Source organism: Eubalaena glacialis, chromosome 1 (assembly GCF_028564815.1).
Source record: "Eubalaena glacialis isolate mEubGla1 chromosome 1, mEubGla1.1.hap2.+ XY, whole genome shotgun sequence".
NCBI lineage: Eukaryota > Metazoa > Chordata > Mammalia > Artiodactyla > Balaenidae > Eubalaena > Eubalaena glacialis.
Window position 1 is genome coordinate 63,593,734 of NC_083716.1, and position 25,164 is coordinate 63,618,897.

At 53.5% G+C, this 25,164-nt stretch overlaps 1 protein-coding gene across 4 annotated transcripts in view; it reads right to left on the minus strand.

Moving 5' to 3' along the window:
- Positions 1-17,952, minus strand: part of SLC29A3 (solute carrier family 29 member 3) — a 42,787-nt gene extending 24,835 nt beyond the window's left edge. For all 4 annotated transcript variants that reach the window (XR_009701645.1, XR_009701646.1, XM_061197490.1 and 1 more), the window contains exons 1-2: positions 17,849-17,952; positions 14,387-14,685 (exon numbers count right to left, since the gene is read on the minus strand). Coding sequence is in view for 2 of the 4 variants with exons in the window: in XM_061197478.1 (XP_061053461.1) it covers positions 14,387-14,685; position 17,849 (300 nt within the window). In the remaining 2 variants the exon portion in view is untranslated. The remainder of the gene's footprint in view (positions 1-14,386; positions 14,686-17,848) is intronic.
- Positions 17,953-25,164: the final 7,212 nt, after the last annotated feature.

The following is a 25,164-nucleotide window of genomic DNA, read 5'->3' on the forward strand; positions in this document are numbered from 1 at the left end:
GGTTCTAAGGCCCCCTGTTTGGAGCACCAGCCTCAGAAAACTAAGGGGTTTGTGGCTGGGGGCCTGGATGAGCAGGGAGGGCTGGCTAGGCAGGGAGGGAGGGGCAATGCCTGTTCCAGGGTTCAGAGAGGTGAGGGAAACAGGAGCCCAGATCCACCAAGGTGTGATGGGGTAGCCAGGGGCCCAAGGGCACAACAAAGCTGGGGTCAGAGCCAGACAGGTAAGGCCCGGAAAGATGACCCAGCCACTTCAAGGAAAGAAGGCCCCATGAGACCTTTGCATGCTGTTCTAACATCAGCCCTGATGCTTGGCCTGAGCATGGACTCTCAGGCCTTCTCCAGGCCCAGACTCCCTGGGGCCAGGATACATCTTGCTCTTCAATAGCTTGGAAGCCCTCCTCAGCCTGCGATCTTTTTTCACACCTCCTTTGGAACTCCTGCCAGAGGATAAGCAAAGTTCCTGAAGTTTTCTGGAATGAGCCTCCCCGCCCTCCCTGCCCTCTGTGTAAAGCTTTCCAGGGCAAGAAGGTGCTCTTCCTCCACCGAAGCTGACTTCTGGGAGACCTCCACCACGAATCCCCACCTTCCTCATCCGCATTTCCTCTCTCTCTCCTTCACTGCTAATCCCTCCTACTCTTCTGCCTAAGAGGCTCACTCAGGTCTCCCTTGGGCTAAGAAAAAAAACCTCTTTGACTTCACTGTCTCTGGCCACCAGGCCCCTCCTTCCTTTCACTCCAAACTCCCTAAAAATGCAGCCTCTGCCCTCACTGTGAACGCCTTACCCGCTCCTGGGTGGCTCCGGGGAAAGACTCCTTCAAGGGGTCCTCTTTGCAGCCCACCCATAACCACGGCCTGGTCTGAGCCCTCAGGCTCCTGTCACCACATGCCACCCACTATAATGGGCTGAACTGTGTCCCCCCCAAATTCACGTCAACACAGAATCTCAAATGCGACCTGATTTGGAAATAGGGTCTTTGCAGACATAATTAGTTAAGACGAGGTCACACTGGATCAGAGTGAGCCCTAAATCCAAGGACCAGTGTCCTTACAAGAAGGAGAGGGCACAGAGACAGACACACAGGGAGGGCGCCCAGTGAACGCAGAGGCCGAGACCAGAGTTGTGCTGCCACAGGCCAAGGGAAGCCAAGGCTCGCTGGGAGCCCCTGGAACCTGGAAGAGGCAAGATTCTTCCCAGAGTCTTTGTCGGGGGTAGAGGGGGAGCACGGTCCTGCTGGAGCCTTGCTTTTGGACTTGTAGCCTCCAGAACTGTGAGAATAAAATTCCTGTTGCTCTACACCACATGGGTTGTGGTAGCTTGTTATGGAGCAGCCACGGGAAACCGCTGCACCTTCCCTCCAGCACCCCCTCCTGGACTCACGGGCCACCTCCAGGCCCCCTCCTCGGCGGCTCAGTCCCCTGCGCTCTCTGCCATCGGAGGGGCCTCATTAGCTCCCTCCTTCCTGTGCTACAGCCCTGCCCTGGGAGTTCATCCCCCCCGGCTCTGACGGCACCCCACGCCTGCCTGCGTCACTCCCTGACTCCAGAACACTTTCCGCTGCCAGCCGGCCATCCCGCCTGGGTGGCCTGCTGAGCCCAAGCTCCAAGCTCCCAAATCAGAGGTCTTCAAGAGAACCCCCAAGACCCGAGGCCGCATGGTTCCTCCCTCCTTTTCTCAGTGTCCTCCCTTCAAAGTTTCCTCGGTTTCCCTTTCACCCTCACCCCAGCTCCATTATTTGCCGCCCCCCCGCCCCGCGTCCCCATCACCTGACTGCGGCTCATGTCCACTCCCCCAGGTCCCAGCTCTCCCCTCGCCTTTGCTCAGCTCCCTCCTCCGCCCACAGCCCCTCACCCACAAGCCAAGCCCATATGTCCTGTGCTTGTCTGCCTCGAAGGGCCCAGCAGCGACACCCCCTCCGCCAGTAGCCTGGCCTCCTGGCCCTCCTTGGAGCTCCTCATGCACTGTCCCCTCTCTTTCGGCCTTTTCTCAGGCTCCAGTTTGGTTAAATGATGGGGCACGTGGGGGTGAGGGAGGCTAACGGGTGCTCCCATGTAGCAGGCTGAAGAGGGGTGTTTATTCCAGACGGTACTAGGGAGCTATGGAAGGCCTCTGAGCAGCAAAACCATATGATCAGTGCCAGGTCTACCGGTCGCCTGGCAGGAGGGGATGGGATGAACGGAAGGGGAGGGGCGGGCGGCAGGGGCTATGCATTTATCCACTCATTCATTCATTCAAGAAATGTTAAAGGTTGTCAAGCCCCAAAGCTCACTCACTTACTCAACAAGTAATGGCCGAGCCCCTGCTATTTGCCCGACGTGTGCTGGAGCTGGGGTGCTCTAGTGAGGGAGGCAAAAAAATGAGGAAGCAACAAGTTTTAAAAAAAGACTGCAAGTTATAACAAATGGGATAAAAAGGAAAACCAAATAAGGGGGTAAAATAGAGCCTAGTGGGGGATTGATGTTAGAGAGGGTAGTGAGATGCTAATGTGTGAACAGAGACCCAAGGATAAGCTGTGTGACGGGTGAGGAGAAAAGCTTTCTGGACAGAGGGAACAGCAGACAGCTGGCTCTGTGGCAGGAATGAGCTTGGTGTGTTCAAGCAACTGAAAAACCAGGGTGATTCTGGAATCCAGGGAGTGAGGGAGAGAGGAAGGGACCAGGCTGGGGGCATGGGCAGGGCCTGGGCATCCAGGCTGGGGTTGGAGTTTGGATGTGGGATTCTAAACAGCTGAGAAACGTGGTACCAGCACCCATTCACCAAGCCCCCACCACGCGGTGCTGTCCCGAGTGTTCATCACGTCTTTGCTCCCTCTATGTTGCAGAGGTAGACACTGAGGCTCAGAGAGGTCGGGTACTTGCCCAAAGTCACACAGCTCAGACCCAGTCCTCTGTCCCCTTACTTGGCGCAGTGGACAGCTTCTCTGTTTTGTCTTAAAGAGACCACTTCTGTAGCCTCCATGGAGAATCGACTGAAGGGGGCGCCCTGGGGGCCAGCGAGGCTGAGACCGTGGAGGGGAGAACTAGAGGGATTGAGATGTTTCAGAGGTAGAATTGACAAGACTTGCTGATGGGCTGAAGGTGGGGGTGGAAAGACAGAGGGAAATAAAGGTAACGCCTCAGTTTCAGGCTTGAGCAACTCGACTGGGCAGGGGCAGGGAAGGAAGTCTGCTCCGGTGTAGTCTGAGCGTGCGGGTAAAATAATGACCCCACAGTGAGATTCCAACCCCCTGAATGTGGGACCACGGCGTCTAATCCTGGGACGACGGTCTTCCTCCCGTGCCCTCTCCCCGCCAGCAGTCCAGCACTGACGCGTGACTGGCCCTCTACAAATGCTTATTGATTAACTCATCACTCTGCTCGTATTTATTGAGCCCTATAGCTATTCACAGGGGATTCAGTCCAAGTTCCTGCTTTCATGGAACTGATGTTCTGGTCAAGCAGACATTTGGCAAATGCATAAACAAATGGACAATATGTCAGGCAGTTATAAGCGTTACGAAGAGAAATTAAGCCAGGTAGGCACCTCTATAACGGATCTCACAACGCTCGTAGGGGGAGAACCACAAGGGAGCGGCTAGTCCTGGCAAAAGACTGGCCTGGGGACAAATCTGCCCACCTTCTTTTTTTGTAAATACTGGAAAATAGTTGCACCCCTTTGTTTACAGATTATCCACAGTGGCTTTCACTCTACAAGGGCAGAGCTGAGTACCTGTTAAACAGGAATCCTGTGGCCCGCAAAACCTAAACCATTTACCCTCTGGCCCTTTAGAAAAAGTTTGCCAGCCTCGATCTAGTTTCTTAAATAAGGTAACGGAGCCCTAAGTTACCCTGCAAATTTGACAAAGAGTCAGAAACAATCCAGCTCTCCTGAGCCCCAGGTCTTTCCACCACACAGGGTGAGCACGGAAAATGGCAACATCACTTCTGTCAACCTTCCACCCCACCTTCGCCAGGTCCCTGACCAGGGGCAAGCAGGCCTTGGATCTTCATCTTTATGTGCCCCCTACGCACCCTCAGGCTGGAACCTTAGTAGGCAGGGAGATGGCTCAGAAACAGGTAGAGGGAAAGGTCAGAGAAACAGGGAGCCTGTAAATCCACACACAACCTCTGTGGGGTACGAGCTGATTCAGGGCTCGGTCCCTGCTGACGCTCGGCCAGCCTGTCCTTCCTCTTCTGCAGCCTGATCATGTGGCCAGGGCAAGGAGGAAGAGGCCTTCCAAGGAAATTCCCCACCTACCCTCAGCTTCTGCAGCCCCCAGAGGGCTGACACACAGCAGCAACCCAGGGCTGACGGCTGGGGACAGGGACCAGGCCCTGTGGCGTGTGCCTAAAGAGGAGGCGGTAGACAAAAAAAAAAAAATGAGGTGGCCTGGCAGTGCTCCAGCTGTTCTCTGTAGAAGGAAACCCAGGAGAACAACCAGGAAGAGGCAGTCCTGAGCAGACCCAGCTGCACTTCCTCACCCAACATGCCCTCTCCTCTACAGGGAGGCTGTTTTTCTTTGGGGGTCCATGTGGGCAGAAACCACAGGCTGCTACAGGCCTCAGATGCATGCATGCGTGCGTGTGTGTGCACACACACGAGACTCCCAAGAGGGCCCCCCAGGTCGCTGCCGCCGCCACAGACCCCTCCCAGATGATGGTCCTGTAATGAAGGCGCCTGGCAAAGACTACAGTTTGGTTCTGCTCTCCGGGTACTCGAGATGATCAATCACATTAAGGAGACACTGGAGCACGTAAGGTCCAGGCTGTGTTCTAATTTGTTGAGGAAATCGCCTCTAGATTCTAAGGATGTGTGTAGGAAGAAATAAAACTGAACGCAGAAGGGGAGCGATCGATAGCCTGGGAGGGCCAGGGAGCAGGGCGCAGCTGTGGACAGGGGCCCTGAGCACACAGGGAGAAAATAAAAAAAGAAGTTGAGGCCACTGAAGGCATGACTGACAGTGTTTCAGGTTGGGCTTTTTCTCTCCCTCTGCAGGACACAGCAAGAGCTAAAAACAGAAGAAAAAGCCATCACAGGTATATTTACTGGGACTAGCATGCTGGCTGGGTCTGCAGTTAGAATCAGAGGGTGGACAAGGGAATTAAAAAAAAAATGACTCACTTTGGTTCTAATTTTTAAAAATGGTTTAGAGCAGCCATCCACGCTAGCCCAGGCCACTGGGCAGCTGGGAGGAGGGACCTGCCCTCTTTGCCTGGCGGCCACTCACCCATGCCCTGCTCAGGAAGCCTAGAGCCCCATCCTAACCTGCCTGACCCCCAGACCGCCCCCAACTTCTCCTTTTCTGCGATGACAGGGCTCAGGCAAAATCCTGCCTTAATATGCTTTCATGGCGTAAGGAAGGGTGTTTCACTCACTTAGCACTATTCTTCAGAATTCTGCTCTTAAAAAGTAGATTGCCAAATGGAATCTAGGCACTTTTCCGTTCGGAGAGATCTGAGTTGCACTAGGAGTGGACTGCAGGAGCGTCATGGTCCATCTACACCCAGAATGGTGCTTCTCAAGGAACAGCACGTGGCACAGAGGAGACCTGGATACCTGCTACCCTGCCAGCTGGCCATGTCAGGAACGCCTGGCAACAGTGCCCAGGCCCACCCCAGGGAGAAGGAGCCAGCACAGCGGAGCCTGCGAATCTGGGTGTTTGCCAAGTGGCCCAGGAAATCTGATGCAGACTCAGATACCCCTGGGTTATGGCCCCCACTCTTGTCTTCATAGCCCTGTGGCATCAGCAAGTCACTTATTGCTTCACTTTCCTCCTCTGTGGGCAAAATGCATCCTTATGGCTGGATGTGAGGTGACAGGCAAATGGGTGGAGCAGGGCTTTTCAAATGACAGGTTGCAACCCTGTTCATACAGGATATGAAATCCACTTAATGGGCCACAACCAGAATTTTATTTCTTTTTCTCTTTTGCTGCCTTCTTTCCTGTTCCTCAGTATGAATCATCTGCGTGCTTTTCCGGGACCCCCTCCACTGTGCCCCGAGCCCAGGCCCTGTCTGCTCACAGACTGCACTCAGCTATGTTTCTTCCTCTTCCTCAGCACCCACGGTCCCCTCTCCACTGGACCATTCACATGAGCACACAAGCTACCTGCTATTTCTCCTGTTGTGTTAAAAATACAACAAACCCAGAAAATCCGTACCCTCTTGACCACACATCCCCTGTAACTCCCGCTCCAATCCTCCAGAAGGAAAGAGTTGCAGAGCAAAACTCCTAGAGGTATTTCCCAGGTTTGCGGTCTCCCCAGCCCCTCCCCCATCCTCTCCCTCATGGCCTCGGCCTTGGGTCCAGCTTCTGCCCCTACCCCCATGTCGCTGCTCCCCAAGGCCACCAAGGGCCCACACGAGGTTAAATCCAAAGGCAAACTCTCCATCCTCCTCAGCCTGGGTGGCTTATAAGCCATTTATAAGATCAGCACGGATGATCACTTGCTCCTTGAAAACTACAATCAGCGATTTTTTAAGTGTAGATGCTGCTTCAGGAAACTGCTGTTTCCATTACAGACATGTAGGTTCTGCCAGATGAAATGTGTAGTCTGAAAACATCTGGAAAGGCTGATATGGAGCCCAGGGTTAAGGGCATGGACAATGTGGGTTCGGATGGCCCGGCCTGAGTCACTGACTTTGTGCCTGGGAACAAATAACCTGTATTTTTTGAGCTTTGGTTTCCTTCTCTGTAAAATGGGTATAATAATACCTATCCCTGAGGGCTGTAGTAAGGAGCAAAAGAGATAAGGAAAAGAAAGCCTCTGGCACATAGTAGGTTGCTTAATAAATATCGTGGAATTAATAAACAAATCAGAGCCCTTAGCACAGTGGCTGGCACAGGGCGAGGGTTTGGTAAAGGCGGTGAATGTTAGGCGGATTCGGCCCAGTCCTCACATCGCAGCTACCGTGTAGGAGATGCGCAGTAAATACCGGACTTTCCTCCCGGCGACATCTGGAGCGCCCTGTACATGCTGCGGACGCTCCATGGTGGGTCTGTGTTCAGAGCACCCAGGGGCCACGGAACCTGGCCCCAAGCCACACAGCGGGGGAGGGCACCGCTAGGACTGGGGCTGAAGGAAGTCCTTCTGTCACCCTCTGGGCTGCTCCCAGCTGCCCTGCAGTCCCACGAGACAGACAGACCCAGCTTCCTCCCAGGCACAGAGCTTTCACAAAATCAACTACCCAGGGCTCTTAAACCTCCAGGAGCAGGTCACGGTCCACTCCCCGATCCAGCACAGAGAGGGTCCTGGCTGGTGCTGGCAGCGACAGCAGCCCAGGAGAGCAGAGGCCACGACTGTCTCCATTTTCCTGGCCTCCGTTCCCATGGCTTCACTTGCTCTGGCCTGTGTTACCCTAGGTGCTAGGACATCCACTTCGGGGCCCAGTCGGCCCTACTGCTCCTTTTTCAGGAGGCTGGCAAACAAGGAGGAAGAGGAAGGTGGCTATGGAACCCCTCAGCTCACACTGAGTGTGTGCCCAGAGGAAGGGCTGAAGTCTCTTTCCAGGCTGTCAGGCATCAGGGGACAGCAGAGTCACGTTGAGGAATTAAGCCCAAAGCATTTAGGTCAGGCGAGCACCAGACCCTCCATCCAGTGAAACAGAGCAGGGCCCTATGGGGCTCCTGGGCACAGAAGCCCTTCTGTACCCCCTTTCTTGTAGGGAACAGACTCCAGTCTCCATGACCGTCCCTGAGTTCCAAAGGGCAGATTCCAACAGTTGCTAATCAGGGAAGGCAGGAGATGCAAAGACAAGGGAGGGGCAGCCAAGAAACAATAGTGCAGCCCTGGGGCAGGGCCCTGGCCTCAAGGGATATACACAACAGTGTCTTTAAGCTCTTTATAGAATTAAAACCCAACAAATGGAAGATGTCAGCATTCTTCATACCAGAGAAGCTCATCAAGAAGATTACTTGAGGGCTTCCCTGGTGGTGCAGTGGTTGAGAATCTGCCTGCCAATGCAGGGGACACAGGTTCGAGCCCTGGTCTGGGAGGATCCCACATGCCGCGGAGCGGCTGGGCCCGTGAGCCACAATTACTGAGCCTGCGTGTCTGGAGCCTGCGCTCCGCAACAAGAGAGGCCACGATAGTGAGAAGCCAGCACATCGCAATGAAGAGTGGCCCCCGCTTGCCACAACTACAGAAAGCCCTCGCACAGAAACGAAGACCCAACACAGCCATAAATAAATAAATAAATACTTAAAAAAAAAACAAAACTCCTCACCAAATCCTCCAGGTTGGGACACATAGTTTTTCAGGGCAGGAGCCCGCTGTGTGCCCCTTTGCCTGGCAAAGCAATAAAGTTATTCTTTTCTACATTACCCAAAACTCTGTCTCCGAGATTTGATTCGGCACCGGTGCAAAAAAGGCTGAGCTTTTGGCATCACCACCTCCATTTGTAAGGGTCCCAGAGAGGACCCCACACTCTCTGAAGACCAGGTTAAGGAAAACCATTCCTCGGACTTCCAGTAGGGAGCCTGCTCTCATTCTCCCCTCCACTGCCAGCTTTGACCACTTGCACTGCAGGAAGTCCTTCTAGAGGGCTCACCTAAGTCTCTCATGATGTAGCCTAAGCCCATTCAATGGATGCTCTGGTAGAGGCAGAAGACAGGTACTCATTACCCCCACCTGCTAACCTTTCTCTTGGATCATGTGGCTGCATGTTAGCCTCACCTAGAGAGCTTAAAAATGCTTCTGCCCAGGCCCCTCCTTCAATGTCACCAGAATCAGGTGGGTGGGGCAGGCGGGTAGGTTTTCACAGCTCTCAGGGTGATTCTACTGTACAGCCAGAGCAGAGGACGCTAGGGGAGATGGAGAGGCCAGAGCATGCTGGTTACCAGCACAGGCTCCGCTGACCTCCAGACTGGTCCACAGCCCAGTTCTGTCACTTGCTAGTCAGTGACCTTGGGTCAGTGGCTCCAAATCTGTGAGGCTCAGTTTCTCCATCTGAAAACTGGGGCTACAGCACCTAACTCACCAGGTCATCCTGCAGATGAAGTAAGATGGTGGGTCCAATGGCGGCAGGTACAGGCTGTGTGGTGGGGACTTTGTAAAATCAACAGGTCGTTACCAATCCCTCTGATAATCTGTCCTTCTCTAAACTAGTTCATCCTGGTTGCTTTTAACCCTTCTCCTTGAATTGGGATGTCTGCCCTTAGTGGTAAGAATAGCTCCCAAGTCATGCCATCCTGCTTCTTTCTGGGGCTGAGGGGTTGGGCCAGGACAAAGATGCCATAAATGAGAAGATGCTCAGAGACCTGCTGAACCAGATCAACCTGGATCCCTTCCCTATGCAGGAATCCCACTTCATGTCTCTGCTAACCCACCTGAAACGTCAGAACTCCTTTGGTGGTGGCCACTGTGACCCCCAGATCTTCTGCTCCCTTGTAAAACCATGCCATCCCTATCTTGGATTGGGGTGATGGGGCTTTCTTCCCCAGCCATATAATAACTAAAGCAACAAATATTTATCATGCGCAACTCTGTGCTGGGGGCACAGGGATGTAGAGTAAGAGAACTGTATTCACTATTCCCAAAGAGCAAACGGTTTGGCGGGGGAGGCATTCTCATCTTTGAAAAGGGTACTGTCACCATGGATAATAGCAGTTCCTACCTCACAGGGCGCTGGGGGTTAAATTAGTTAATGCAGGCAAAGTGCTGAGAGCGTGGCTACCCCGCAATAAGTCCTCAATACCATGAGTTGTGGGGTGAGGACTTGATGGGGAAGTATGTCAGGCTCTGGGGACCCAGATGGGGAGCCCGTAGTTCAGAAGGGTGGAGGCCGGGGAGGTTCCCAGGAGTAAGAGACACACCTACCTCCTTCCCTGGTCTGGGCCACTGGGGTCCCTCTGGTCAGGGGATGGACGGGATGGCAATAGATGGCCAGGCCCGGGTCCTGGCCCCGCTGACACCAAGTCGGACTGTGGGTCACACCCACGACCTGGCCATGTCCCGCAGGCCCCTCAGAGAGGAGCCCTGGGCAGGCCAAGGCGAATGGGAAGAATGTGTGGGCAGGGGCTGTGGAGGCCTCGTGGCAGGGGATGACCAGGAGAAGGTGTCATCACCACCATCTCTGGGGCAGAAAGGGGGTGTATGTCCGCCTTATAGTCCCTGGCCCAGCGGCAGCACTACAGGCTTGCAGGCGAGGCCAAGGAGGCCCCCCACAGGATCAGGGATGGTTTACAAACCCCAAAGCCAGGGGACGACTGGGGTGGGGGGCAGGGGGACGTGGTAGAGGTGGTGTGGGGAAGGGATCAGGGATGCTGACAGCTTGGAAGCTGGGTCCAGAATCCAGGGGTACAGCTAAGGCACCTGGGCTTCCAGGGTGGAAAAGGAGGCCAGACCAGGGTCAGGCTCTCCACAGGAAGAAAGATAATAGGGTTTGGCCAAATCAGGGTGTGGGGTGGCCTCTGTCTCCAGGACAGTCCCCTCTGCACTACCCTCTGAGCAGGACAAATTCTGCAGTCATCGATCCACCTAAATTCTCTGTAAAATTGTTTACAGCCTTTCCTAGCTATGTGATTAGGGGCAGGCTACTGAACCTCTCTGAGCCTCTGGCTTTTTGCCTGGAAAAAAAAACAAAACCAGGGTTAATGAGAGACAGTGTGTTTAACACACTTGCCAGCATGGTGGCCCAGAGTCAGGCTCAGAAGATGGCTCCCCAAAGCACCATCTTTTCCTATCAATTCTTCCTCATTTATGCTCTAATTTTTTTGGCTCTGGGCCCACAGTCCTGTGGTGAGTTTATTCAAAGTTCTTATTCCAGAGAACGGAGACAAGGGGGCAGGTGAGCCTGAGAATGCTTTCTAAACCACCCCAAGGCTGTTCCAGGCAGAAGGAAATGATCCTGAGAAAGGGGGTGACCTTGAAAGTGACATAACTGGGGAGGGGGTCTGTGCAAACACCCCTACGGAGTCAAATTCCCCACCCAATGGTATCCATTCCTGGGAAATATAAAAAGGAAGTATGGAGAACAACCGACATCCAGACCCACAGCTAACTGAGTTGCAGGTGGTGGCTGGAGACAGACCCATTTGACTCTCCCCCGCTCGCTCCCCCCAGAGTAGCCCTCAGGTGACAGCACAGACCAGCCGCCTCTCACAGGGAAATCAGGAAGAGAGGGGGAAAGAACTGGGGAGGCGGGTGGCAGGAATGAGGAATTAGGCAAAGAAAAATGGCCCACAAAATGCAGAAACACCCCAGCATGCTTGCTTCCCAAACGTGGCCCATGAATCGAGGGGTGACAGGTCTCTCATCTCCAATGCCAAGAGCCACGAGCTCCGGGCAGCCGCAGGTACTACATCTGCACCTGCCAGCACTTGGAAAGAGGCAATAAAGCATAGCAGCAGGGCCTGGAATGCTAAGTGCCTGCAGCTGGGAAGGGACTGCTTTGCAGCAAGAGCTGCTCACGGCACACGTCCACTGGGCGAGGGCCACTCCCAGAGACCGGACCGCACATCCTCGCCTGCCCTGGGCAGCCCGCTGCTGGGGCCAGGGCAGCGGGCAGAAGAGGAGGCAGGACAGGTGCACAGGGAATGTAGCCCTGGGGGCCACCCAAGGCCGGGTGCTGCCCCAGACAGACAGGGATCTTCTGGATGAAGCCCAAGTGGGCTGGCTGATTTACGGAGGCTGGCAGAAAGCTGGGACGCTTGAGTCACTGGTAAATAAAAGTGGATCATAAAGCACCCTGGCTAAGCCAGACGTCTGGAAATACACCAGGGCCACATGCAGCTCAGAAGTGTGGCCCCATCCCTCGAACGATAGTAACAATAATAATGTTTATACAGCACTCACAGTAGTGGTGCCAGACCCTGTTCTAAGTGCTTTGTATGCCTATTAATTTACTTAATCCTCACAACAACCCTAAGAAGCTGGTGGGTGTATTATCCTCCTGTTACATACCTGCAAGATGAAGCAGCATTGAGAGGCCAGGGAGCTGAGAACAGAGGCAGGGTTTGAACCCCTGCAGTCTGTTTCCAAAAGCCCTGCCCTAGCCAGTGCTTCCCAAACTCTACCATGCCTGCCAGTCACCAGGGTGGCGTGTTGGCAGCTCCTGACTCAGCCAGTCTGGGGGCCTGAGACTCTGCATCACTAGCATACTCCCAGTGATGCCTGGTCCCAAGACCACGCCTTGAGTAGGACGCTCTAAATTACTATACTAGGTTCCGTGACAGCCCTTCACTGCAGAAATGAGTTTATATGCACGGCTCTGGCCTCTGGAGGCGTCTGTGAATTCCTCAGTTAACAGGGAGAGGCCCTCACAGGGTGTCAGAATCAAGGGCCTGGGGCTGGAGGAGGGAGGGTGAAGTCTTAAAACGCCCATGTCCACACCTCACCTCGGCCTTATTCAACCAGAATCTCTGGGGTAGGGCCCAGATTGGAATTTTTAAAAAGCTCCCTGGGTGATTCGACTGCGTAGCTGTGGTAGAGCCCTTCCAGACAGACAATAGGGATGCCTCAGTCAATGTGTCAGACTCATTGAAAGTTCTGTGGGGTTAGGTCAGGGATTTCAAAGGTGCTCTCAGAAAAGGGGTGGCGAGCCAACTCCTAGGCCAGTTGATGGGTATGGCTAGGGTCTGCTAGGGTATCCTCTTCTTGTCCCCTGGGGCACCCATGGAGGAGAGGGGCAGCTGGCAACCCCCAGCCTGGCATGCCTTTAGAGCACCCTGCTTCCCCCATCCATGAGCTTTCAAGAGAGAGCAGACCCTGCCCTAGATCAGCTGCAGAAACTGAGGCTCCTGACAAAGAGTAACCACACTGAGCCCTCTTCTCCACCAAACCTGGACCTTAGCCCCCGTCCTATCTCCACCTGCCAGCTCAGTCTTAGCAAGAATCCTGCTAAGTCAGTTTATGGAGAATCCCCCCACCCTTGATATCTTATCACCCTCGAGATCTGATCAAGTTCTTCATCCCTCACCCTTGGTGTCTATGTCTTTGGCCTGCCTTTAGCAAGAATCCCCCTACCCTTCATTGTAAATTAACTATACTTCAACATTAAAAAAAGAAATAATTATCAAATGCTATGGCTACTTTCCAAGTAAGGTTAGTGACAATTTTTATACTAAACAAATTATAATGAAACTTTAATTTATGAGAAAAAAAAATTCCCTCTACCCTGATGATTCCTCTTAGTAATGTTCCAACCACTGACCCCCTCACTTTGCTCCTTAGCTATAAATCCCCACTTGTCCTTGCAGTATTTGGAGCTGAGCCCAATCTCTCTCCCTTACTGCAACAGTCTTGAGTAAAGGTTTCCTTACTGCTTTAACAAGTGGCAGAATAATTTTTTCTTTTTCTTTTTCTGGGAAAAGTCACCCCACAAAATGAGCAGCCCCAGGTGGAGAGAGAGGGCTTGATGCCACTGCCATCCAAACTGAGACTCCTCACCTTGACATTCAAGGCCCAAGCAAAGCCTTCAAGGCCCAGGAAATTATCTCAAGCCTTATTTCTCTCTTATGCGCACCCCACATATAGCAAAACCAGATGCTTCACTGTTCCTCATAGACATCTGAACTTTCCTCCCAACCTGCCATAGCTCAGAGTTTTCCTTCCACCTGGAATGTCTCCTCCCCATTCTTCTAAGTTGCAGAGATCTCTCCCCTAATGACAGGACTACTTACGCCCAGTCTTCAATTCCCCATCTTCCATAACTACAAAAACTCCTATCTGAGCTGGGTACATGGTTCTCTGGGATAAAGACAACACTTAAAGACTACATTTCCCAGCCTCCTTTGCAGTGCTTGTGGTCACATGACTGACCAATGCCATATGAGCAAAAGCAATGTGTTTTACTTCCCAGACTGTTTATGTTCTTATGCCTGTCCTTTTCCTCTTCTTATTTGATGTAATGGCTAGAACTCCAACAGCCATCTTGGACTATGAAGTGATCTTGAACATGGAAGCTACACATGGTGGAGTAACTAGGTTCGTGCCAACATGGGACATCACACCAGCATTAGGCTGGCCCCCTCCAGACTTGCACATGAGAGAAAAATGACCTTCTATCTTGTGGTAGCCACTGCTCTTATGGAATTTTCTGCAACTCACAGCTGAACTTAGCACTATTATATCCACCCTTTCAAACCCCTGGAGGCATGGACTCTGGATTCTTGGTTACCATACCACACTGCACAGAATCATCATTTGCATCTCCTCCCCAAGTTAAATACTAAGCAATGTGAAGGCTGGGACTGTGTCTTATCCATTTCCATCTTCCCCTGCCACGTGAAGCATGAGGCCTCAAACACAACACAGAGCATGTTTTAGGGCTGAAGTGAATTCCATCTACATACTACACTCCACACAGCTTCCCAATTTGCATCCATACTCTTAGGACACTGCAAGCCTCCCTGGAAGGGTGCACCCAAATGAAGTCGCCCTTCACCGCCTCCCAGGAGGAACACGCCTTACCAGGATGTCCGAGCCCTTAGGCTCCTCCCCTGTGGCTGGGCTGGAGCAGTTGCTGAGTTTGAATATCCAGTACTCTTGGGCCGTGACAAAGAAGTTCCATGGCAGCAGGCCACCGATGCCCAAGCTGAAGAAGATGATGTAGGTACCACTGAAGCGGTCCTTGGGCCTCTGCAGGCCGGGCAGTGGGCAGTCCAGCAGCTTCTCAAGCAGTGCTTCTTGGTCAGCTCGGAGAGAGCTGCTTGCAGTTCTGTAGGTGGAGTTGGAGCTTTGAGGAAAGTCATCTTCTGAGACGATGGCCACTGTTGGAGCAGAGAGAGCAGATGGGGCAGGTGATCAGAAGCTGAGGCCGGGACTCACCCGTCCTACAGAGCTATGTCCCCACTCTGAGGTCTACAGGGTAACCAAGGTATGGTTCGAGAGCTTCAGGTTTAAAGATTAGGGAGAAGGACAAGATGTCACACTGGAAGTGACCTCAGGTTCCCCCCAGTCCACACAAGGGCAACAGAGTAGCAAATAATTGTGGGGCAGCTGGGAGTAAGGCAATGCGGCATGGTGCGGCCTGTGGCAATCAATCTGCAAGGGCAAATCTGGTCTCAAGGCATCAAACTTTCTAAGCAGGCATAACAAAAGGAATCAGGACCCCTGATGAGCACACAATGTTCTCTAAACTCTTCAACTTTATGTGAGAAAAGTAAGGAGCAGGAAAAGTGTGCAGAATATGGTACTATTTGTGTAAAAAAGCAGGGATGCGGTAGATGGGAAGGAGAAAATACACACATATGTACGTACATCCTCTGGAAGGACACACAAAAAATTTCAAACAGTGGTTGCCTCTGAGGTGGGAGGCTGGGGATGGGGAGGGTGGGGACTTCACTGCATACTCTTATGTGCCTCTCGAATTCTGAACTTTGTGAATGTATTATCTGTTCAAAAATAAAATTATAAACAAAAATAAAGGCATTCAAATAATATTAAAAAAAAACAAAACAACTCATGATGTCTAGAGCTGTCCCCAGAAGCTGGTTTGAAACATCTAATAGTCCACTCTCTCATTTCATTTGTGGGGAAACCGAGGTCCAAAGAACGGGTCACAGACCAGGCCAATGGCCAACCCTGGGCTTGCAGCTCCGGCCTGGGCCCCCACCTCTGTTCATCACATCCCACCACGAGACAGCAACTCCCCATCCGTGGTAGCAGCTAAGACAAACTGAAGATTCTGGGTTGCCAGTAACAACTGTGTACATGGCCTTGGGCAAGTCACCATGCTCTGAGCCTCACCTTCCCCATCCCCATCTACAAATCCAGGGAAGCCTTTTTACAATGGTTTTTGTAAACTGCAACTGGCTGGCAATGCTGACAAATGTCAGCATCTTCCCTGCCATCCTGGGCTTGTCACCTGGCTGGCTGGCTGCGGAGTTTGGCTGCAAGGTAGCATGCCTACTTCTATGCTCTATATAGCACCTAGGCCATGGCAGCAGCTTGATAAATGGGAAATATTTCCATAAAGCTGAGGATGGGATACTCTGTAGTCCCTTCTGCAATAAACAAATCAATGCATCTCGGCTCACATAGGAGTCTGAGCCTTAACTCAGAGCATCAAGCCAGGCCAGGTGAGATGGGAACACTGTCACAGAGGTACAGAGCCTTATCAGGCTCTGCTACTATTTCAGGAGAGCCTCACAACATTTCCCGGAATTAGGCAGGACAGGAATTATTGTCTCCTTTTCATCAGAAGCAAAGAATGAGGACTTAAAGTCACTTGATTTGTCCCACATTCAAACAGTAAGAATTCTCGATAGTTAAAATTAAATCCAGTACTCGTGCATGTCAAGGTCTGTACCTAGCACTTGAGGCTGACAACAGCCCAGTACAGTAGGTAGTACACTAAGACCCATTTCACAGGTGAAGAGTGAGCCTCAAAGAGGTTGAGTAATTTGCCCAAAGTCACACAGTAAGAGTAAGGTTACATAGCCAAGCAGTCTGAGGCCCACGTGGACTCCTTGGCGTCCCTGGGAGGCAGGTGGCTGGCAACGTGCACCCTTGTCTGCTGGCTCGAAGTACAGACTTTCTGGAAGGTCTCCTGGCCAGTGAGTTGTGAGCAGTGAAGGCAGCACTGCAGGGCACCCTCATCAATGTTTGCTGAATGAATGGACTCTGTGCAGCCAGGATGTTTTCCCCTGCTGGGGCAGCATACACCCTGCAGCAGGCAGGCAGGAGGATGCTGGATACCCAGAGCATCCGAGTCAGCAAGTCTATCTTAAACTCCCCTGGTTGAGCAGAGCCCTTTCCCAGCTTTGCTCACAGGGAGCTCAGCACTAACCAGACAGTGTGGCCATACATGCACATGCGTGCACACACACACACACCATTTCTAAATTAGTGTTTAAAATGTAAAAATTATGACCCACGTAGGACGACAAAGACCAAGTGGTTCCTTCCAGATGCTCCAGCTCCAAGCGTGGGTGCAGGGGCCAACAGCTCGGTCACCCAGGCCACCCTCTGCCAGAGTCCATTCTCAGCTCCAGGCATCTATTTGTCCAGGACCATTCAGCCTTGACAAAGCTTCTGAAGGAGCCTGGAATTTCCTCTCACCCTTGTCACAGGCCAAGGCACTGGAGTGAGCAAAGTCTTATTACTCTTTATGAAAACTGGCTGGCTTTTGGATTAAAAAGAAAGGTAAGAAAGAGCCTCGGCTGGTGGGCTGGCTGTGGGCTGGCTGTGGCCTGGAGTGTTCCTCAGGCACCTGCAGGGGCTGGTTGGGCTCAGCCCTGCTCCCGTCCTGGGTGACCTGGGGCAAGGGGCAGCCCCTGCACAAAGCAGCAAAAACTCGCAGGGCCTGGAGTCATTGCAGGCCATCCTCCGGGTCTGGGTCCTGGTTTCCAGGAAGTTTCTGACTGACTCTGGCTAAGTCAATCTCGCCTCTGTGTCTCTATTTCCTCACCTATGAAATGGGGGCAGGGGTGCTGGTGAAGCTAACCTACAGGAAAGCACTGCTGGGAAACACACGGTGCCACCCAGAGGCCACGGCAGAATCTGCCTTGGGGTTGTGGACACCCCCAGCCTCAGGCTTCCCAGTTTGGACAGTCAGCCACCTTCTGGATACTTTGGGCTGACCTGTCCATACCCAGGCCCCCCATATCCAGGTGGTGAGGTCCAGTCTCAGGAAATCCATGGGGAGGAGGGCAGAGGATCTGGGGGAGAAAGAAGATAGAGACCCAGAAAGAAGGAAAGTGAGAGGAAAGTAGGGGGAGGAGGAGAGAGCAGAGAGGAAGGGGAGGGACGCTGGGGAGGGGGGTCACAGCGAGAGGCGCCAAGACAGAGGCCGGGGTCCTGAGGCTCCCGTGGAGCCCCCAAGGAAGGCCGCGGCGGGAGGCCGCCGACTGCGCGAGCCCAGGGGGCGACCGGGAGCCTGAAGAGCTGGGCGGGGGCCAGACCCGCGCCCGACCGCCGGCCCGCACTTACTGTCGCCGCCGCGTCGCCGCCGCCGCCGCCGCCTCCCCGCTTACCGCGGCCACTACGACGACTCGGGGCTCTGCGGGGCCGCAGGCCGGGCTCCGCCTCCAGGCCCCGCCCCGCCCCGCCCACCACCGCCGGTGCTTCCCGGTTTGCAAACCTTTCTCCTTCGGGCGCTCCCTGCGCGGCTGCCCCATTTCACGGGTGGAGAGAGTGAGGCGCCGGGCCGCCAGGTGCACTGTGCAGGCGGGCGTGGCGCTGCCGCAGCTGCTTCTCCACAGTGGAGCCCGAGCCCATCATTTCCCAGAGCCCTGCTCCCCAGGACCCGGAAGAGCTCTCCACCCGCCCCCAGACTCCTGCAGAGTCTCACCCGCTCCTCCCTGATCCCCTGCCGTTCCCCGCACCCCACCCCCCCGCGCCGCCTCTGGGACCCTCCCGTGTGCCAACACCTTCCAGAGGCTCGTTGTCTGGCTGAGGCAGGGGGGTAGCTGGGCCGCCAGCACGCAGTCCTCAGGACCATCCCGGCCCCACCAGGCCCTCCCACCAGCCGTCAGACCTTCCTGTCTAAATTACAGGCCAAGGCAGCCACCTTTATCCTACCCTCTCTCTGCTGTGCCCCTGACATCCACTGTCTCATTATTGTCACACGCCCTGAGGGGCCAGCGTCGCCTTGTGCCCCTATTACGGAGGGACCTGAGAAAGCTGGGCTTGTGGGAAGCCCAGATGGAGCTGGGATGTAACACCAGCTCTGTCTGGTTCTAAAACCCCTGCGGAGATGCCCCTGACCCCACAGGGGTGGGCTCAGTGCTGGTGGCTCTCGGGGCCGGGGGAGGTGGCAGCCTTGTTTCATGGTGAGGCTCACAGAACACTACTTCCTTCATTAAGCAGACCTACTCTCTGCCCCTGCCCTGCAATGGGGCCCCATGATACTGTGTTAGAATCAGAAATATATATTTGGTCTGTTCCCTTGTTCCGGACTCGACTGTCTGAAACCCATAGAATTTGCTGAGTGATGGGGGTGATAGGAGAGTCTTTTGTTGTTCATATCGAGCCCCTTTCAACTTTACCTGAATTTATGCTAATGAGGTGGGCTTGGTGGGCTCCAGATAGCTTCTGGATGAGGGCTGGTGGCACCAGAGGAACCCACCCAGAGATTAGAGGGTTGGAACTTTCAGCTCCACACCTCCCCTCCAGGGAGGGGAGTGGGGCTGGGGATGATATAATCACCCATGACCAATGAGTTAATTAATCATTCCTACATGATTAACCTCCAGAAAAACCCCTAAATTATGGGGGTTCAGAGAGCTGCTGGGTTGGCAAACACATCCGCCTGCAGGGAGGGTGGCACACCCCAACTGCATGAGGACAGGAGCTCTGGACCTGGTACCCTGTTCATTTGTATCCTTTATAATAAACCAGTGATAGTAAGTTAACTGTTTTCCTGAGTGCTATAGGCCGTTCTAGCAAATTATTGAAACTGAAGGGGATGTGTGGGAACCCTCGATTTTGTCACCAAGTTGGACAGAAGATTGGGCACCCTGGGTACCCCATACTTGTGACTGGAGTCTGAAGTGGGGGCAGCCTGTGGGACTGAGCCCTCAACCTGTGGCGTCTGGGGATCCATGTAGTTAGTGTCAGAATTGAATTGAATTGAATTGTAGGACACCTAGCTGGTTTCCAGAGAGTTGGAGAATTTGTTGTTGGTATGTATATAAGAAAAAAGAAACCCACCACATTTGTTGTCAGAAGTGTTGAGAGTAAAAACAGTGCAAAGACCCAAAGGTGGCAAGGGCTGAGGTCTTGCTTTGGAGGAACTTGTGCTCTCCCTGGGGGGACAGGCTGACAAGGGCAGAGGATACAGGAAACCCTGCGGCTGCAGCCAACTCGAGAGCAGACCGATTCCATGACCAGGGAGGGGATGGGAACGGCTGGGCAAGTGGGCAGGCCCCAGTGATTGGTGGGATTCACTCCCTTGGCCCGATGTTGTTGTGGGCTGGCTGTGGAGGCCTCCTTTGATAAGGCCTAGGAATGGAGTAGCCGTACTTTCCTGCCTGGAGGGCCCTCTGCTCTGTGTCTGGGGTGGGGATGAGGCATAGAGGCATTGCAAGTGGGCGGAGTTGATGCCTGCTTGCAGGCATCGCCAGAGAATGTCAGGGAAATATTTGTAAACAGTACACTGCTGCACAGCCACTGGGCATCATCATTATTCTGAAATGCACGTGAAGAAGAAAAAGAAGGGGGGAGAGAAAGGAGGAGGTGAGGGAGAATAAGAAGAAGAAGGAGAAGGAGAAGAAGGAGGGCAGGGGAAGAGAAGGGAGGGAGGAAGAAAGGAGAAGGAAGGAAGGAAAACTCAAAACATCCAAAGTGCTCTCCACTGGGTTGGTATTTTACAACTCTCGGCGCTACGAGAAAGCATCCTGTCACTCCTTGGCTTGGAAATACCCTGAAAGTTCTGAGTGCTGGACAGAAGCCATCTCACTATTACAAAGGGACTTGTTCCTGGCCCCAGGGAGCTGGGATGTGATGCTAAGGACTGGCTGGGGAGGCTGCCTGGTGTGGTGGACGGAACTGGAGCCAGATGGCCCTGGGCTTGGATGCTGTTTAGGCATCCCTAGGAAGACAAGTCTGGGTTCCCTCCTCTGATCATCCCAACCTAACAGCCTTCTATGAGGCCCAGAGGGGGGCCCTGTAAGTAGTAACAATTGCTCTCAAAAAGCTCTGGCTGCCCTCCCCCTCCCCCCAGCAACCATCTCCTTGAGCCTAACACACAACCCCATGAGGTCGGTACTCTGGTTAGCCTCATTTTACGTAGGAAGAACCCGCGGTGCTGAGAGGTTAGTACCTTGTTCAGAGTCACGCAGCTGATAAGCGACAGAGCCAAGATTCAAATCAACGCCTTTCTGCCTCCAGAACTCAGTCAGGGGTTCCATGAAAGGAGGTTGGGAGTGGGGACGGGGGGAGGCTCACATAAGCTCCTCATTTCACCCAAAGCCTTAAAACCTGTAGGCAATTAAGCAATAAGGAGAGCCTGCACAGCAGGAAGGCCACCAGGTGGAGGCTGAGGCTTCATCAGGCTGATGCTGCCATCTCGTGGCCTTTCCCCGTCACTGCCATGCTCCCAGGCTGGGCTGGCTCTGTGCATTTCCTGCTTTCTAGGATTTCCTGGGCCCCCAAGCAGGGCACGTGGCTCCTGAGAGATAAGGAATCGTCCATAACTGCTGACCCATAACTCTCTGCTCCCACGTCACTAGTTCAAGTCCTAACCACCTCTCTGGCTCAAACCACCTGTCCTCTGCTTTGCTCAACTGCTCCCTCTGGGGAATGTTCTGGACCTCCTGGAGGCTCCAGCCCCCAACCCCATCTGTCTCCCCTCCCTGCATTGGGCATCTTCCTTCCAGCCGGAGCCAGCTTAGATCCCATGGTCCATCATTTCAGTAACATCTTGGCAATACCCTCAACTCCCATGCCCCTCGTCTCCCAGTGGCACTGCCGGCCAAACCCCAGGTGAACCCACCTACACCTGAGCGGAAGAGCCGTGCTGGAGAAAGTCCCCAGAAGGCCAGTGGCTCCACTCTAAATTCATGTCACCAACCTGGGATGGGCCTCCAGGATACCGGCAGTCCCACGACACGTCTTAGTTCCTGCTCTCCACAGGAAGCGCTGCCATCTTCCTTCTCCACTCACCTCAAACACCTGGACACACCCCATCCTGAGATGGCCTTGCCTCCTGCCTCCTACTTGGCAGAGAAAACAGAAGCCACCAGAGAGGAACTTCCTCATTTCTCAGCACCAAATATGCTCCCATCTGCTCCTGTTTTTCTCTCTATCTTTCCAGTTACAACAGGAAAGTTGCCCTCTCTGTCCTAGGTCTGTTCCCCCTCCGGCTCCAGATCCCAACCCCTCCCCTCCCACCAGCTCAGGAGCCTTTCAGGATCCATCGATCCTTCTCTTTCTTACACCTTCAACCTCACACTCCTTAATGCATTCTTTCCACTGTTTCTTTTGTGTTCTTGTTTGACGTTTTCTGATGGAAGTATAACCTACATATAGCCTAGTGTACAAATCATAAGTGTAGAGTTTATGAATGATTACACAATGGATGCATCCATGCCACCAGCACCCGGATTAAGAAATGGGACATTACTAGTGACACGAGCTGGAACCTGTGACCTTTGCAGTAGTGAATGGGGGAGAAATGGCTCCAGAGCGGACCATGAGAGCTGTTTTCAAACATTTGATAAGCTTTCAGGGACTAGAAGACTTAGACTTATTCCTGTTGGTTCCTAAAATCAGCCCCTACAGTGAAAATAAGTAAGCGCTCAAATGTCAGCTGTTATTATTACTGTTAATAAGTGATGAGTTCCCTAACTCTGGAAGTATTCAAGCAGAGATTGGTCAAGCCCATGTGTGGGCCATTGTGAAGGGAATTCTGGCATCAGGTGAGGATGGATTAGATAATGGCCAAGGACCCCCACCTCTGCCATCCTAGAAGTCTGTGAAATGGATCTCAATGAGCCCCTGCAGTTCTCAGGGGCTGCCCTGCCCAGTGTAACCCCCTTGGGTAATCACAGCATTTACCGGTGTGAGTGCAGGGCATCTGTCCTTGAGCTCCTGGTCATAGGGGAATCGCTGGGACCTGAGGGCTGGCAGCTTAGCCCTGCCCTGGGTTTCATCAGGCAGAGGAGAGGCTCCTGGGAAGAGGACCAGCCGAGGCTGCCATCCCATGGAGGGATGCAGGAGGGGGGCTGGGGCAGGTGCCACTGTCCTTCTGATGCATCTGGGGGAAAGCAACGCCCAGGCAGGGGCCTCTCGGCAGTCTGCAGAGAGGGCCAGGGGCTCGGGACCCTGTCCCAGGCAGCAGAGCCCTGAACCAGAGCAGCTCTGAGCCTGACCCTCCACTGCTTCAAAACCTCTCCGCAGCTCCCACTACCTAGCAGGTCCCAGACTGGGTGGGCCTTGTTTGGCCTACCCAGTATTTAAAGAAATTTGAGCCAAAAATTACAAATGGAATGATTTCCCATACAAATCCTAATCCTGGTTTCTGGTTTCTAAGAGCAGGAGCCTGGAGCAGCCCTGGGTGCTCACCCCTGCCTGGCAGCCACCGTTTGAGCCAGTAGTGAGGGCCTCCCTTTCGGGTGGGCTTGGAGTCTCGGGTGAGCAACCGTCGCCACTTCCCCCTATCACCTCCCTGTTGCGCTGAGGCCAAATGAGAGAGGCCATTTAACGAAACACTTACCCTCCTGTTTCCTTGAGACCCGTGCTGCTAACAACAGTGGAAAGTGGGCAGTATGCCGAGACAGCCTATGTTTCAAGAAACAGCTGAGAGGGCACATTTCTTTGTGAAGTGTTAATAATGCTGCTTCTCTTGTTCACATGACCGAGCAGCATGGATCCTGGAGACGTTTCTTTTTGACCCCTGGCCTCAGGGAACAGATCCGTGGGTGAACCTTGAGTGGGTGGCCTTATGGGGAGCCATGCCCCTGTGGCAGGTGGGTCAGCACGGCCCCTCTGTCCTTCCCAGACTGACCCTGCCCCTTCTCTGACTCCACGAGCCCTTTGCTCCACTATGGACTTTCTCACGTCCGTACTTGTCATCACGCCATTCCTGCCACCTGGTGGTCCCTTGGATCCAGCCCTCCACCCCATCTCCACCTGCCTAGATTCCCCACCTTTCAAGGTGGGCCAGCTGGTGACCCCTCCCTTCCTCGTGCTCCCTCGTGCTCTGTTGGTGTCCCTCTCAGGCTGGCTGCTGCTCGGTCCTGGTGTACCCACTACGAGAATTCACTTTTTATTCCGCCGAGCAGCTTGAGGGCTGAGTCCAGGTCTGATTCACTCCCCCCGGCACTCCCTGTGCTGTGCAGGTCTATGGATTAGATCAACAAATATTGACTGAATTTCCAGATATCCAGACCCTCTCCTTGAGGAAGCTTCTTAGGCCAAGGAGCTGGGATGGGCAGATTCAAATCACCCACAGTGAGGCCTGGGCTGGGCCAGCCCCTCGGGGCTGCTGGAATAGCACAGACTTGCTGGTGCCACCCCCCTCCCTGCACCCACCCCCCCATCTCCCAGGTTAGGGTCATTAAGAGGACACCAGCACACACCCCTCACACTCATGCACACACCCAAATAGGGCCCTGAGGCCACTTTAGCACCTCCAGCAGACAGCAGCCTTCATATCTGGCCCATCAGCTGCTAAATAAAAGGACAATAGCATCTTCTCTTTGTAAGAAGTTTCATAAAAGAAAATTGCTGCTGACTTTTGCCTAAAAGCATCTTCCACAAAACGCATAATTGAGAAACTGTCTGAGGGAAACCAGCCCCAGCATTCTAAAACATCTTTGTTCCAGAAAGTCTTTGTGGACCCCAGGCTTAGTTGGAGCCTCTCTGAGCTTCCGTGGTCCCTTTGCCCACTGGTTTCCCTGTCTCCCCCTAGGCCGTGGCTCCGAGAGCCATGTGTGCTGCCCGGTCCTGGCACCCAGCAGTGACGGGCACTGGGCCGAGAGAGATGGGCAGCAGCGTGGGGGCCTCTGCCTGCCCCACCAGTTTGTGTTTTGAAATATCAGGGCCTGGCGGTTCCTAATCTCAAGCGCCTCCTGTCCCTGCAATGTTGATCCAGGGCAGGGATTACGGTTAGAAATGGCAACCTGTTGAGAACAGTCCCTAAACTCTCCAAGATCCCAGTTCAGAGAAGGCCAGGGCCTTGGTGTGAGATGCTTGTACCTGGTACAGGAGGCGACAGCTTGCTTGAGGGCAGCTTTTCTGACGAAGTGACAAGGGAGGAGGTTGGGAGGGAGAAAGACATCCCGCTGTTGGGAGCAGGGAATTGTTGGCCGAGGCAGTGAATGGGGGTGCAAGGGGAGGTCAAGGGGGAGGCGTGGAGAACAGGCAGCACAGCCCCCAGTGGCCTGTAGAGGGCGCTACCAGGGCCTTAGTTGAAGAGGAGGTTGGAGTTCCAAGATGGATGGGTCGAGCCTTAGCAACAAAAATGAATCTGTCTTAACAACAGCAAGGGAAAGAAAAGTTAGGGACCTCCATGGAGACATCATTAAGGGAGGCTGCTATCCAGCGGGGAAAGATGGTGTCAACAAAATGAGTATCTGAGCAGTTATTGGAAAAATAAAACTATTTCATGTTTATACCTTGAGGGCTTGAGACTCTTGAATCAAACCCATTTTATTTAAATATTTACATGAACAAATGTATGTTTGTATATGCATAGATCTTCCTGAGGCGATATATAAGAAAAGTAGCAATTGCCTCCTTGGGGGAGGACTGGGGACTGGGGAGGGCGGGAGGGAAGGGGGTGAGACAGGAGGAGGAGGATC